Source organism: Corylus avellana, chromosome ca8, assembly GCF_901000735.1.
Source record: "Corylus avellana chromosome ca8, CavTom2PMs-1.0".
Taxonomy (NCBI): Eukaryota; Viridiplantae; Streptophyta; class Magnoliopsida; order Fagales; family Betulaceae; genus Corylus; species Corylus avellana.
This window is the reverse complement of record NC_081548.1, coordinates 24,383,381-24,396,345: the sequence shown is the minus strand read 5'-3', so window position 1 is coordinate 24,396,345 and position 12,965 is coordinate 24,383,381. Positions and strand designations below refer to the sequence as shown.

The 12,965-nt window shown below is 36.2% G+C and overlaps 1 protein-coding gene across 6 annotated transcripts; it reads left to right on the top strand.

Moving 5' to 3' along the window:
- Nucleotides 1-794: 794 nt before the first annotated feature.
- On the top strand, nt 795-12,047 carry LOC132189192 (ubiquitin-like domain-containing protein CIP73). 6 transcript variants are annotated; one of them, XM_059603791.1, is made up of 18 exons: nt 795-987; nt 2,195-2,324; nt 2,444-2,561; nt 3,232-3,339; nt 3,450-3,571; nt 3,668-3,751; nt 4,596-4,769; nt 4,854-4,923; nt 5,000-5,148; nt 6,790-6,954; nt 7,035-7,106; nt 7,525-7,645; nt 7,765-8,085; nt 8,198-8,358; nt 8,454-8,669; nt 9,763-10,398; nt 11,153-11,308; nt 11,594-12,047. In XM_059603791.1, the coding sequence occupies exons 2-18, from the start codon at nt 2,196-2,198 to the stop codon at nt 11,663-11,665; spliced, it is 2,874 nt and encodes a 957-aa protein (XP_059459774.1). In that variant the 5' UTR covers nt 795-987; nt 2,195; the 3' UTR covers nt 11,666-12,047. The 6 variants fall into 6 exon arrangements, with proteins under 6 accessions (XP_059459774.1, XP_059459778.1, XP_059459777.1 ...); XM_059603795.1 differs by having other exon boundaries at nt 2,176-2,324; nt 3,232-3,297; nt 3,453-3,571; XM_059603794.1 differs by having other exon boundaries at nt 2,176-2,324; nt 3,232-3,297.
- The last annotated feature ends 918 nt before the right edge of the window (nt 12,048-12,965 follow it).

Sequence of the window (12,965 nt, the reverse complement as noted above, 5' to 3'; positions counted from 1 at the left end):
GGCTCGGCCAATGCCAAACCACCCCTCTTCCAACTTTTTATTTTTATTATATATATATATAATTTAAAAGAACATTGCAAATGTTTGGTAGTTTGGAAGACATAGATGCAATCTTTAGTTTAGAAGACATTGTAAATTGGGTATTAGTTTGAGAATTAATGATATGCACACTCTCACTCCCACTCTCACACTCATTGATGTGACTTTTAAAAATCATTTCAAAGAGTGATGAGAGTAAGAGTGTGCTGAGTAAGACAATGATCCTCTACATTTTAAATAAAATTGATAATAAATTTGTATATTTAAGTGTATATATGATTTTATGGAACATGATTATTTCCAGTTCAAATGAACCGGATAGTATTCAGTTAGTTATAGTGGAAAGATATATATATATATATTTTTTCACTTTTTGAGGGGACAAAAATACACATCTACTATAACTAACTTGATATTCTCAAGTTCAAATGAAATAGAGAAGATCATAATTCTGATTTTACATTTTACATTTTTTTTTAAAAAAAAAACATGCCAATATTTAATTTTATATTCACTGTTAGACGCACTAACTTTAAAATTCAAAATCATGACCATAAAACAGTTATTATCAATTTCAATTAAAATAAAGAAGATCTTCTTCCTCCAAGAATAGAATATAAATGTGTGTAGCATTTTTCATGGTCCGACCGGTATGTGTTTTCTTTTTCCTTTGTTTTTTTATTATTATTATTATTATTATTGATATTAAGTAACGCCCTTCATCTAGATCATTCTAGAATTGCTTTCATAAACGGACCAGACTACCCAGCCTAGCTCTGCGTGTGCTCGAACCCTCGCAAGCCCAAATAAAAGTTTCCTCTTTACTTACATACCAAGTAATCCTTACACCCCTTTTCACATTTTCTGCGACCAAATCAAATCCACACCCTCTCAAGTCTGCTCTCATCTCCACTCTCCGATTCATTCCCGGCCATCCGCGCCAACAAGGTTCGATTACAATCTCCTCCCTCTTTCTCTCTCTCTCTCTCTCTCTCACACACACAATTTTTTTTGTTCTCTGCGAATTTTCCTATAATCTCTAATTCGATTATTGGATATATTTACCGCGATTGGCAGCGTGTTGAACTAGAAATGCTCGCAAGAGTTGATTGTGGCTAAGATTTTCAGGATTTGTTTCTTGATTTTCTAGTTGTTGAATTGTTTATATTTTTGAATTTTTTTTTATTGGATTGTTTTCGTAAAAGACTTGGCTGCTCTGTAATGATAGGGTTGGATTCTGGATTTGAGACAAACGTTAGGCTAGAGTATGTGCATTCGTGTGGTTTTTGAGCATTAGGGTTTGATAATCTCATTTTGCTATAAACACCTGGGAAATGTAGCTTTGAGATTATCTACATTCAACCGAAAGAGAGCGTAATTTAAGTGATATTTTGGAATTAAAATCCCTCTCTTTTTTGGGCGGTTCCCTTCTCATATGCATTGTGTCTGTGTTGGCGATTGTGATACCTATATGTGCCGAATGTGGTTGTGGTGGGGTTAGTGGAAAAGAGACATTTAATGAACCTTTAAGTTTTACTATAAAGACGTGCATTTTGCAGTTCCAAAATATGGGAGTTTAGTGCGTGGGAAGTAGGGCAATGAAGTTAATGTACATTTTGAGTCGTGGATTTGGTATCTGCTTTCTTTTTGTGATGTGTATGTTGCGAATCATTATTATGTTTGTGGTAATCCATTATTAAGTTCAATGACTATTTTCTGGGCAAAGTAACTGTTCGTTCTCACAAGTTAATAAGTTCAGAGAGGAAAAGGACGTTTAACTAGTAGCTATTAAAACGGAGGTAGGAAGTTGGCATCTTAATGTATTTTCATATGCTGCTGTGCACCCCCGTTCATCTGCAAGAAATGTCAAATAGCTGTGTTGCGTTGGGAATTTCCTCCTTTTTATGGACTAAAATGAGATATATATGCTATTCAGATTCCTTTTTATGGTAGGTCTCAATGTGAGACACTGCGGATTATGCTTTTCTTGAAAATATTTTCGCTTACCTTATAAACTTTTTTTACCCATTAGTTGTCTAGTAAATCTTGTTTTTATAGTATGCCACATATGCCATGTATTTTCCGCTGCTCCTATAAAATTTTTGTGGACGGCTGTGACTAAATTATGTGTTTTAGACTTACATTGTTGATATAGCATGGCGGATCAGTACTCTAGTGAAGGTTCCAGTACTGGAAATGTTTCTGGGGAAAGCTCAGATTCGATTGTTCAGCTCAATATCAAGACTCTTGATTCCCAGATTTACAGTTTTCAAGTGGATAAGAATGTGAGTTCCAATCTACCTTATTCACAGTTATGTTTTGCTTTATGCAAGGCAGCATGGGTTTATTTGTGACTTGCATAAATTTTATGTGTAATTCTTTTGTGGTTATTGAGTTATTTCAGGTGCCTGTTTCATCATTCAAGGAGAAAATAGCCAATGAAATTGGCATCCCAGTTGGTCAACAACGGCTCATTTTCAGGGGAAGGGTCTTAAAGGATGATCATCTCCTCTCTGAGTATCGTATCCAAACACACTTACTAACTTATCACATTGCGTGGTTCTAACACACAGACATTTATTAATTCATCTTCATGTGTATTCGATTGAAATTGGTTGGATATTTACAATATACCATATTAATTGCTATATTATTTTTTAACATCCTATTTGTCTTCTCTCTTTTTTTTTTACGTGTTTTTGTTTTTGTTTTCAGAAGATGCAATATCAGTTGTTAGTAGGAGTTTATATGGGGTTCCTTTTTAAAAAAGCACTCGCTGCTGGAGACCCAAACATTTAAGATCAGGAGAACCATAATAAGTCAAAGTCATATAGCTATATAGAATTTAGCTTCTTCTTCTTCTTCTTCTTCTTTTTGGTACTGGTCAAGTCCTAATTATATGGTTTATAAAGGGCTTGGATGATCACTGGCAAATCTCTGTGTTTGTGAATACAAGTTGGCTGACAGTACTTGGAAAAAAGTTGGTCTTTTGTTCTTCTCCTCCAAATTCCATTTAGTTGTGATTTAGTTTAGTTTATCTTTCATGTATTAAGTTTTGTGCATACTGGGGCTGTGTAAATCTTATTGTCTGTGGTTATGTTGCCAGTCTTCATTGTTTGTAGAATTGGTTCATTTTATGCAGCCGAGCAATTTATGGCTTTGTTCCAGAAGTAGTTCCTTAATTGGTTGTAGATGTGGAAAATGGGCATACATTGCATTTGGTAGAAAGGCAGCCAGCACAGTCACAACCTTCATCTGGTACAGGTTCTGGAGAGACTACTGGGGATAATGGAAATAGAGGTTGCTTTCGGGATTATGTTGCTTGTGCTGTATATTGGGTTTGGAAAATTTCTAAAAAGTGAAAATAGTCAATTGCAAGTTAAACTAATAGTGGTTTTTTCTCGAGTTAGCAGGAAGTGATGCCGGTACTGGCAATCCTCGTAATCGTGTTGGGCAAATTTCGCATAGTGTAGTTCTTGGGACCTTTAATGTAGGGGATCAAGGTGAAGGCATGGTTCCTGACCTTTCCCGAGTGAGTGTTTTTGCTCTCAGTCTTGCTTTAATTTGTATATTAGTTCATGTTGATAAGTTTGCCGGAAGGCATTTTGCCTTTTTGTATGAATTGCAGGTTATAGGGGCTGTTTTAAATTCTATTGGACTTGGTGGCCAGACTACTTCTGTTGGTACCGGTGTCCCACAGTACTCTAATTTGGTAAGTAACGCATGTGTGTTAAAATTGTAAGCATTTTCTATAGCCAACTTCTAGAATTACAACCTACAGGTTTGGTTTCATGAGTCATGTTAATGATAAGACTCTTTTGAGGTTCTTTTATGAATTTGTTTTTCTTGCTACCTTATTTTATCTCATTTGTGGTATTTTTATCTTCGTTGCACAATCCCTGTTTGAACTACATTAATCCTATCCACTGGCTGTAAATATTATTCATGTCACATCCATTAACTTATCTTAACATCTCAAATTCCTCTTTACTTGTTGACTGCATAACACTTTGTTGAAGTAAAGGAATGCTGAACTTATAGCTTTTGCATTACCTCCTCCTCCCTTGTTTTAGTTTGATAGGTATAAATTGCGTACTCACCTTTGTCTTATCTACTCCACATTAGTATTGACTGTAGTATGCTCTTTAATCTTTCTTCTGCGTACATGATAGGACTTGATAATGGATCATCTGCTATTGGGCATATTCTCTCTTTCTATTTTAGCTACTCATAGTTTTGTATTTGCCTATAACTTAAGGTAATTTTTTTGATAAGTAAGGTAACATATTAAGCATATTTGGAGCCACATGATTTGGATGGCAACTAACATCTGATGAATTTAAGACTGGAGTTGCCTTGGGGTCATGAGAAGAAACTCTGATTTGGCAGCGGTTTTGACTAAGCTTCTCTGTCATTAGGGACTTTAAAGTTAAAGAAAATTTGACCCTATTAAGGGTTAATTGACTTTTGTTCTCATGTAAAGCATGCAAATGTCTTCTTCTTTTTTTTTTTTTTCTTTTTCTTTTTCTTTTTTAAACCCATATGCTCTTGGTCAGGCTCCTCAAGGAAATGAAACAGAAGGGACACATGGTAACGTTGGAGGTCAGCCCCAGGTAGGAAATCAAGCACAGTCTGGGCAGGCATTTCCTAGTCAACCATTCCAATCTTTACCTCAAGTTGTGCAAATCCCTATGGCTGCAGCAGCAGTACCTGTTCCTTCCCTTCAAGTGGTAGTGACATATTCCATTGTTGACGTTCCACTTACATTTTGCATTTAACTGTTGTTAAATATATAATTATTTTTCCCATTTCAGCCTATTCCTGATTCTTTGAGCACTCTTTCCGAGTTTATGAATCGCATGGAGCATACACTGTCACAAAATGGTGATTATTCCAAAACGCCTTCTAATCTTGTAGTTGCAAATAACTGCAGAAAATTAACCAGTTCTCCGTGATGTAGGTTATCAGCCATCTTCAACCAACACTGGTAATCTACCAAGGGTGGAATTACCTACGAATGCACAAGGGTTGCGAACACCTGAATCATTGAGCATTGTCCTGCGTCATGCGGAACGACTTCTCAGTGGTCATGCTGTCGCTGCACTATCTGTAATCACTATATCAGAATGCATACAATTTTACTTTTCTTTTTTGGTGGTTTTGTTTCCTTCCTCCTGGGTTTTTGACCTCTAATATTCAAGTCTTGCATCAGAATTTTGTTTTGTGTATATTTAGTTGTCTACCTCTTTTTGGGCTTTGTGTTAGATTATACTCATTATTTCTAAAAAAACTTAGTGTATGCTTGGTAAGTGTTTTTAACAAGAACTAATCTAATGGTTGGTTGGGACTGCTACATTAGCATTGTAGGATAGCTGTGGGATAAAAATATGGTTTTTAATGTTAGTCTTTCTAAAAAGCAAAAACCATGAGAAGTGTTTCCAAAACATAAAGAAACAAAACCAAAAAATTATAAAATTAGGGTGGTTTAAATTAAAAAAAGAAAAAAAAAGAAAAGAAAGAAAACTTAGGCGGCCACCCTCGGCTGCTGGGCACGTAGCCAACCCCTCTATCTTGTTGGATATATAACTCTTTTGTGGATGAGAGCAACTTTTTAGCCTTTACGATTTTCAGCAACTTTTGGAACATTTTTTAATGAGGGAAAGAGCGAAGAGACTTCATTATTTCTTTTGTTCAGTAGACCCACTCTGAAATTCTTAGAAATATATGTCAGTGATAAGAACTCTGAATGGATTCCCGATACTTTCATTATTGGGACTAGTGTCTTAATTACAACCTATAATCTTTTAGAAAGTTTGAGACAAGTAGTTTTACATGATAGAGACCTATTAGTACGTAATAGACCCTAGTTCCACTCATGCAGCAGCTGTCCGGTTGCATAAATTACCAGATTACCCTTTACATAAACTTAGATAAAATCCTGTTAGATGGTAATAACCTCTTAAATTACCTTGAGAAATTGTTCCCGGACCAAAATTTCTAGTGGTCTCAGGCTATAACCTGTGTTTTTGGCTTCAAAGGGGATACTACTAAATGTGCTTGCTTGTGGCATCAAAGAACTGGCAATATGGAGAAACCAACAAATGACCTGTCAAGTTTTAATCTCTGAATGTGGAAGAGGTCCTCTTTTTACATAGTTTACATTGCATTTTAGGTTCTATGAACAGAGAAATTATATTGCAATTCAAATTTTAAACATGAATCAAATCATGAGAAGGCCCTGGGCTGCATACTTTAATCCATAGGAGTCTCTTTCTGGTCCTGAGTCATCTGCATCCACCCACTGGGTTAATTTAAGTGTAGCCAATGATTTCGGTATACATTATGAAGCATATTCTCAACCAGCTCATTGTATGCCATACATGTTACATGCTTCATTGTGATGCAGACACATGATCCTTAATGAATTAGTGCACAAGAGTTTTGGTCGTTAATGATACTTGCAGTTAAGTTGTGGAGAAAATTAATTCATAGCTTGGGTTATATAACTGCACTTTCTTTAAGTAGAAGTGTAGAATGTTTTAATGTGATGATACATTAATTATTCAGTGATTCCTAAATAACACATTTTGAAATGATGAATTCTGTCCTATTTTGTTTTTCATATATAGTTCTTATTGCTTTGAGGTGTAACTCAACAAGTTTGGGGTCCACTAAGATGTTCCAGTTTAATATTTGTTTACCGTATTTTCTCTGATTGCATTCTACTTGTAACTTGCTGCAACATTGTAGCATATTGCAGGACGCTTGGAGCAAGAGGGGTCTTCTTCTGATCCTTCCATAAGGGGCCAAATACAGACAGAATCAATGCAATTTGGGCTTGCAATGCAGCATTTAGGTGCTCTTCTTCTTGAGCTTGGCCGCACAATTTTGACACTGCGAATGGGACAGTCTCCTGTATGGGTCTTATCCTTCCTATGTGCTTTAGTTCATTTATGAGTAGAAAGCATTTATAATTCTAGTTGTTCAATTTGCAGGCAGAATATGTTTTAAATGCTGGACCTGCAGTTTATATATCTCCATCAGGACCTAATCCTATAATGGTTCAGGTTTGTCAATGACTGCACACTTTATCAATTCATTTACATAACATTAAGCATTTCAAGTACTCGTTCATTTTGACTAGGTTAGGAAATTGTTGAATGCGCCAGATATGTGTAAGGCTGATCATCAATAGATTATTGCGAAGTTAAAGTAGAGACATTTTAAGTAACTTATTCGCATTAGTTGTCGTGATAGGCCTTGACTGTATCATTCGCCTCTTAAGTAATTTGTATTCAGCAATAATAGTATTTTCTCCTGAAACTCTATAAGACCAGTTCATGCTAAGGCTGATGCTTTATGAAGTCTAATTGAAAGCAGATTAGCTTGGTTAATCTTATCTTATGTAAACCCTAGTAGGTATGACTTCTAAACGACTGGCTTGGTTATGTCAATTATGCATTGGCCATCTTGTATTACTTGCAGCCTTTTCCTCTTCAAACCAGCTCCCTCTTTGGTGGTTCTGTTCCTCAATCAAATCCTGTGACTTTTGGTCCCGTTGGTATTGGGAATGCTCCAAGGCACATAAACATTCATATACATGCTGGTAAGAAACTGTTTTCTCTAATAGATTTTTTTTTTTTTTACTCATAGAAAAACGAATTTTTTTGTACCAATCTGCATGGCGCACCTTCTATATGGTGATTTGATGCTATTAAATATCAGGTACTTCGCTCGCTCCAATTGTTTCAGCGGTTGGTGCAAGGGCAAGTAATGTGGAAGGAATGCAAGGAGAACATCGTAGTGCTGCTGGTTCTGGTGATTCAGGTGCAACAAGGGTGCTACCTATGAGAAATGTATTTGCAACGGCTGTCCCATCACGTCCTAGTGGCGTTGCAAGTTCTGGTGTTGCACAACCTGGTCTAGGTGTTTCTGTTTCACAGCGGCCTGCTGACTCTGTTTCACTATCCTCTGTTATATCTGAAGTCAATTCACGAATTCGGAATTTTGTTGGTAATTTGCAAGGAGAGAGCATGGTTTTGTCAGGTAGCTAGTCATTTATTTTTTTAATTGTTTAATTTATACTGAACCCATGTAGTGTCAGATGGTGATAGACATAATGCTACTCAGCTCACCAAGCTGTTCTTTCTGTATGCAGGTCAAGCAGAGACAAGTGTTCAAAATTCATCTGTCGAATCTGGTGCACGTAGTGATGTAGGGATTGAACAGCCAAATACCACGACAGTCAACTCAGTCAACAGAGTTGGGGAATCAGGTGCATCCGTGCCTGGGTGCACACCTGAAAGTGAAGGTCAGAAGGTATATTTTGTGCACAACACGGGGATTGTATTCCTACTTATTTTTTTTAATTATTGTTTGAATCTTGTACTGATTTATTGATTAACCAACACCAGCTTGGATTTGACCAATTAAGTAATAATGATGCTTCAACTGGCTTGAAAGATGTTTCTGACTCCTCTGGAAGTTCCCTGAGTTGTTTAAGTGGAGGAACTGCAGCAAAGTCGGAAGATGTACCAGAAAATGCTCTGAGATTTGATCAGAAGCATGATACAACTGAGGGTGCCAAAGCTGTTCCAATTGGATTAGGGCTGGGAGGTTTGGAACGTAAGGTAAGCTAATTATGTATTGTTATTAATATTGTATTCAAGAACTTATTTAAAGTTATTTAATATGTCAAATCTCTCTGTAAAGTATTGCTATATTTTCAACTTTACATGTGGTTTACTTGGCGTAATGTTTCAACGTTTTATTAGAAGTGGACATCTAGGACTTACTGTTGGATCAGTCCTCCTCCCGTTGTCTTTGACTGCAATGCTAGTGGTGTTGATAGAATTATGTGAATGCTTATTTTTGTGCTAAATTGCGAGGTCAGGTAGCTTACATTTTTTGAGCTTGCATGTAACTCCAAAATGCTTCGCTAGATGACAGGATGTTTGACTCAAAATTGTTGTATTTTTTTTTTCCCCAAAAGGGAGGAACTGAACAATCTATGTTCTTTATAGAATAGGTAAAACATTCATAATAACTGAAAAGGAACTTTACATGTAAGACTTGGACCTTAAATTTTTTTTTGTCTTATATAACCCAAGGGGTAGTTCAGTCGGCTAGGGACCACATCTCCGAAGGTCACTAGTTTGAACCTCCTCTCTTCTTCTCCTTGTGGCTAATTAGTTATCAAAAAAAAGAAGTGTCTTATATAATTAGTCTGTCCTTTTGCTTTATTTGTGCCATTTTTCCACTTAATGTTAAGATAAATGCTTTTCTCTTGTTCCGGTTTTACTTGTTATGCTCTTTTTATTAGTTTAATGTACAGAAAACATTGTTTGGTAACATAAATTTTACAAAATGTAACTTCTTTATTTTCTAAATATGTCATAATTGTATTTTGCATTCTAGATGCCTGTTGTATATTGGGTTGTATATTGGGTCTTGATTGGTTTTAGTCAAATGTTAAACCTATTGGCTTGAGTTTGTATATTTTCAAATTAGTACTTGACTATTCTCCCTCAGGCTTGGTTCTCTGTATTGAATGACCATGTGTGCCATGTGCCACTTTGCTTGGTTTCAATTTAATTTATTTTATATTTCATATTAAGTAGAAGGCTATAGGTATATTCTTAGTTTTCGGGTGCTTTTGGTGACATGATCGAGCATCATGTGTTCCATAGTCTTACTAAATCCATGTATTATTAATGCAATCAGAGACGGGGCATGCAACAAAAAAAGGTCACTGGTGGTGACAGTGGTACAACCAGTGCTTCTGTTGATGAAAATCAGCGGATTAGGACGAGTGGCCAACAGATTTTGCAATCTCTAGCATCTCATAGCTCTGCTGTAAGTAGTATGAATGCAAATGAGCGGTCCCAGGGACAACTACCCTCTGCAGTTGGGCAGGTCATGGACAGTAGACCTCTGGGAGCACAAGGTTCCGATGGCCAGATTGATATGGCAAATTTGATGTCCCAGGTTCTGCAAAGTCCTGCTTTGAATGGTTTGGTGACAGGTGTTTCAGAGCAAACTGGGGTTGTCTCTCCTGATGTATTTAGGAATATGTTGCAACAGTTGACTCAGAGCCCACAGATGAGGAATACAGTCAATCAAATTGTTCAACAGGTCGACACCCAAGATCTAGGAAACATGTTTGCAGGGCTCGGAAGAGGCCAAGGTGGTGGCCTTGATTTGCCTAGGATGTTCCAACAGATGATGCCCATTGTATCCCAAGCCCTCAGCGGTAGGTCAACCCCCTCTCAACTTTTTTCTGCTGTTGAAGCTGAACCACCATCACGGTATAATGAGAGGCTGAGCAGTGATGACAAACAAAATGAACAAAACTTCCAGGTTTGATATGCACACATTCACTAAAGAATTGTATTTTTTTTTTTTTCTACAGAAATTTCTTACAAACCAGTTTGTTTTGTAGGAACTAGTTTGTAGAGTTTCCTACAGTCCAGCTTCTAAAAGCGACATGTGTAAAGCATGTGATTAATGCATGCTCTTAAAAAAATGTGTTTCTCACATGCTGAAGACATGTTACTTTTAGAGGCTAGTTTGTGAGAAATTTTTGTCCTTTTTTGCTCTCCTACATTCATTACTCCTTGGAGGCAGTCAGTCAAATCTACTAACTGGGCTTGTTTTGCATGTGCGTCTAACTTTTATTGCCATGGCTTTGTCAAAAATCTCTACTGCAATACCTTGATTTGATTTTAGATGGCTACCTCATTGAACTGTTTCATATCGTTCATCGTCCCATTGACATGTTTCAGTTATGGAGCACTTCTATTGACATACCAAGTCATGGAATTCAAATCTGTAAAGTATTTAGGACTAATTAAATTATGTTAACATCATCACTTTTGATATTATTATATGCTGTCATGATTATTGTTTTGTGGGCTTTGGTGCTTAAAAGTAAAATTTCGTACTTTGCCTATAAAAATCTGTATTTTATAATGTCCTGTATTTCTGCATCGATTTGGTCTTGCTGGTATTTATAAAGAACTAGTGTTTGGTCTTGCTCTTTTCTTTGGCTTTTAATTGATTTCTGTAGATGCTTCCATTTTATGTGTTAACATACCATATTTTTTTTTTTCAGATCGACCTTCAACCAGTGGCTCAGAGGATTGAGCACCTGAATCCACCAGGAGATGTTTTCCGCTCTGTAGCTGAAAATGCAGTCCAATTATCTGGTAGCGGAAGTGATTCCAGAGATCTTGTGGATGAGTTGTGCAGCGAAGAAGATCTTGCTAATGTAAGTGTCCAAATGTTGACTTTGTGAACTCAAAATCAATTTGAGCTTGAATATTTTGCCTTTGGAAAGGGGAAGGGGAAGGGGGAGATGACTGGAAGCACAATGAGCTGCACTTTGCATTGCCATGCAGCTTTAACCCACTTAATAGTGATTGCACTCACGTTACTTCTTGATCTGATTGTTTTAGAAGCTATGACTCCCTCATTTGACTGCTTTAAAAGCTATGAATTTTCTTGTTTGCATATGTTGTTCATGAGCTCATGAGATTTGTTTTGGTTTGTGCAGGAATATATGGAAATGTTACGACGCAACATTTGGCAACGACTTCCGGGCGACTCTGGGCAGGACAACCTCTAACTAAAGCCCCCCAATCCCAAATGGGCGGGCATGTTTGTGGCTTGCGGGAAATCATTGTGAGCATTATAGAATGGTTAGGTTTGCTGTTACACTGTAGGTTACTCGGAAATCATTGTACAATGTAGGTTTGCAAAATATGATGTGCTTTTAAGTTATAGATGATCTGCTTGTTACAGACTAGCATCTGGTTCATAGTCTATCAAACAACTTTTGAGGACCAAAGAGATATGATGCATGGCTGTAAGCCTGTAACAGCAATATCTCTAGCCTTATGCTCGTTGGTCTTCAAGATTTTATTGTGTGCGCTGCAAATGCAGCGTAGCAGCTGCTGCCTAGTTCTAATATTTGCGTAACCACACTAATCTACACTCATTTTACACTTGTTAGACTTTTTTTTTAATTTTTTTAAGTGACTGAAATAAGAAGCCACTTAAAACATGTTAGTTGCCGGTGTGGGTGTGAAATGAATGTGGAGAGTTGTTGTGCACATATTTGCAATAGTTCAAAAGTCGCATATAGGCCAATCCTTGTCTGCTACCACTCAAAAAAGCATCACCAATAACCATTTTTATGGTCTTTTATCGCTTTGTTAATGCTTTTTAGTGGATGTTTTGTTTAAAATAGTATAATGATGCTACCTAAAGGTGAATATAGTTTTGAAGCTTAGGTTAGCGTTTTTGTTTTGACAGTGAAAAACAAAAGAAAGACAAGGGTTTAATAAACAAGGGTTATTTTTTGCGCAAATTAGTCTTGGACCTAAGAGCATTATTGGGCTACCTAAAGGTTATTTTTTGTTAGCATGTAGTAACAACTAACAATCAGCCAAAAAAAAAGCTAAAAGAATGGCTAACTGTTATAGTGCTAGCACAGTATCTCAACAGTGCATAAATTAAACTAATAAAAAAAAATTTAATCTAATTTTCTCCACTTTGAAAATAGTGAAAGTAAATAAAAGAAAACATATTTTAAATGAAATACTGAAAATAAAGAGCGTGATGCAAGGGCTTTAAAAAAAAATAAAAAAAAATAAAAAAATTATTTTTGTAGCTAAAATTACTAAGCCAGACGTAATTTTCTCCACTTTGAAAATAGTGAAAGTAAATAAAAGAAAACATACTTTAAATGAAATACTGAAAATAAAGAGCATGATGTAAGAGATTTAAAAAATTAATTAAAATATAAAAATTAATTTTTTTAGCTAAAATTACTAAGCCAGATGCAATGCTCTAATAGTAATCAACTATTACAGAGTAATGCTATTATGTTATAGACTACGCTGGTGTGAATGAATAGTTATTAT

What these genes read in the sequence shown, in the direction of transcription:
- LOC132189192 (XM_059603791.1), top strand. Translation starts at nt 2,196, where the DNA reads ATGGCGGATCAGTACTCTAGTGAAGGTTCCAGTACTGGAAATGTTTCT. An exon ending in CTGTTCCTTCCCTTCAAGTG is followed by an intron (nt 4,770 to 4,853) that starts GTAGTGACATAT and finishes TTCCCATTTCAG; the next exon opens with CCTATTCCTGATTCTTTGAG. An exon ending in TGCGAATGGGACAGTCTCCT is followed by an intron (nt 6,955 to 7,034) that starts GTATGGGTCTTA and finishes TTCAATTTGCAG; the next exon opens with GCAGAATATGTTTTAAATGC.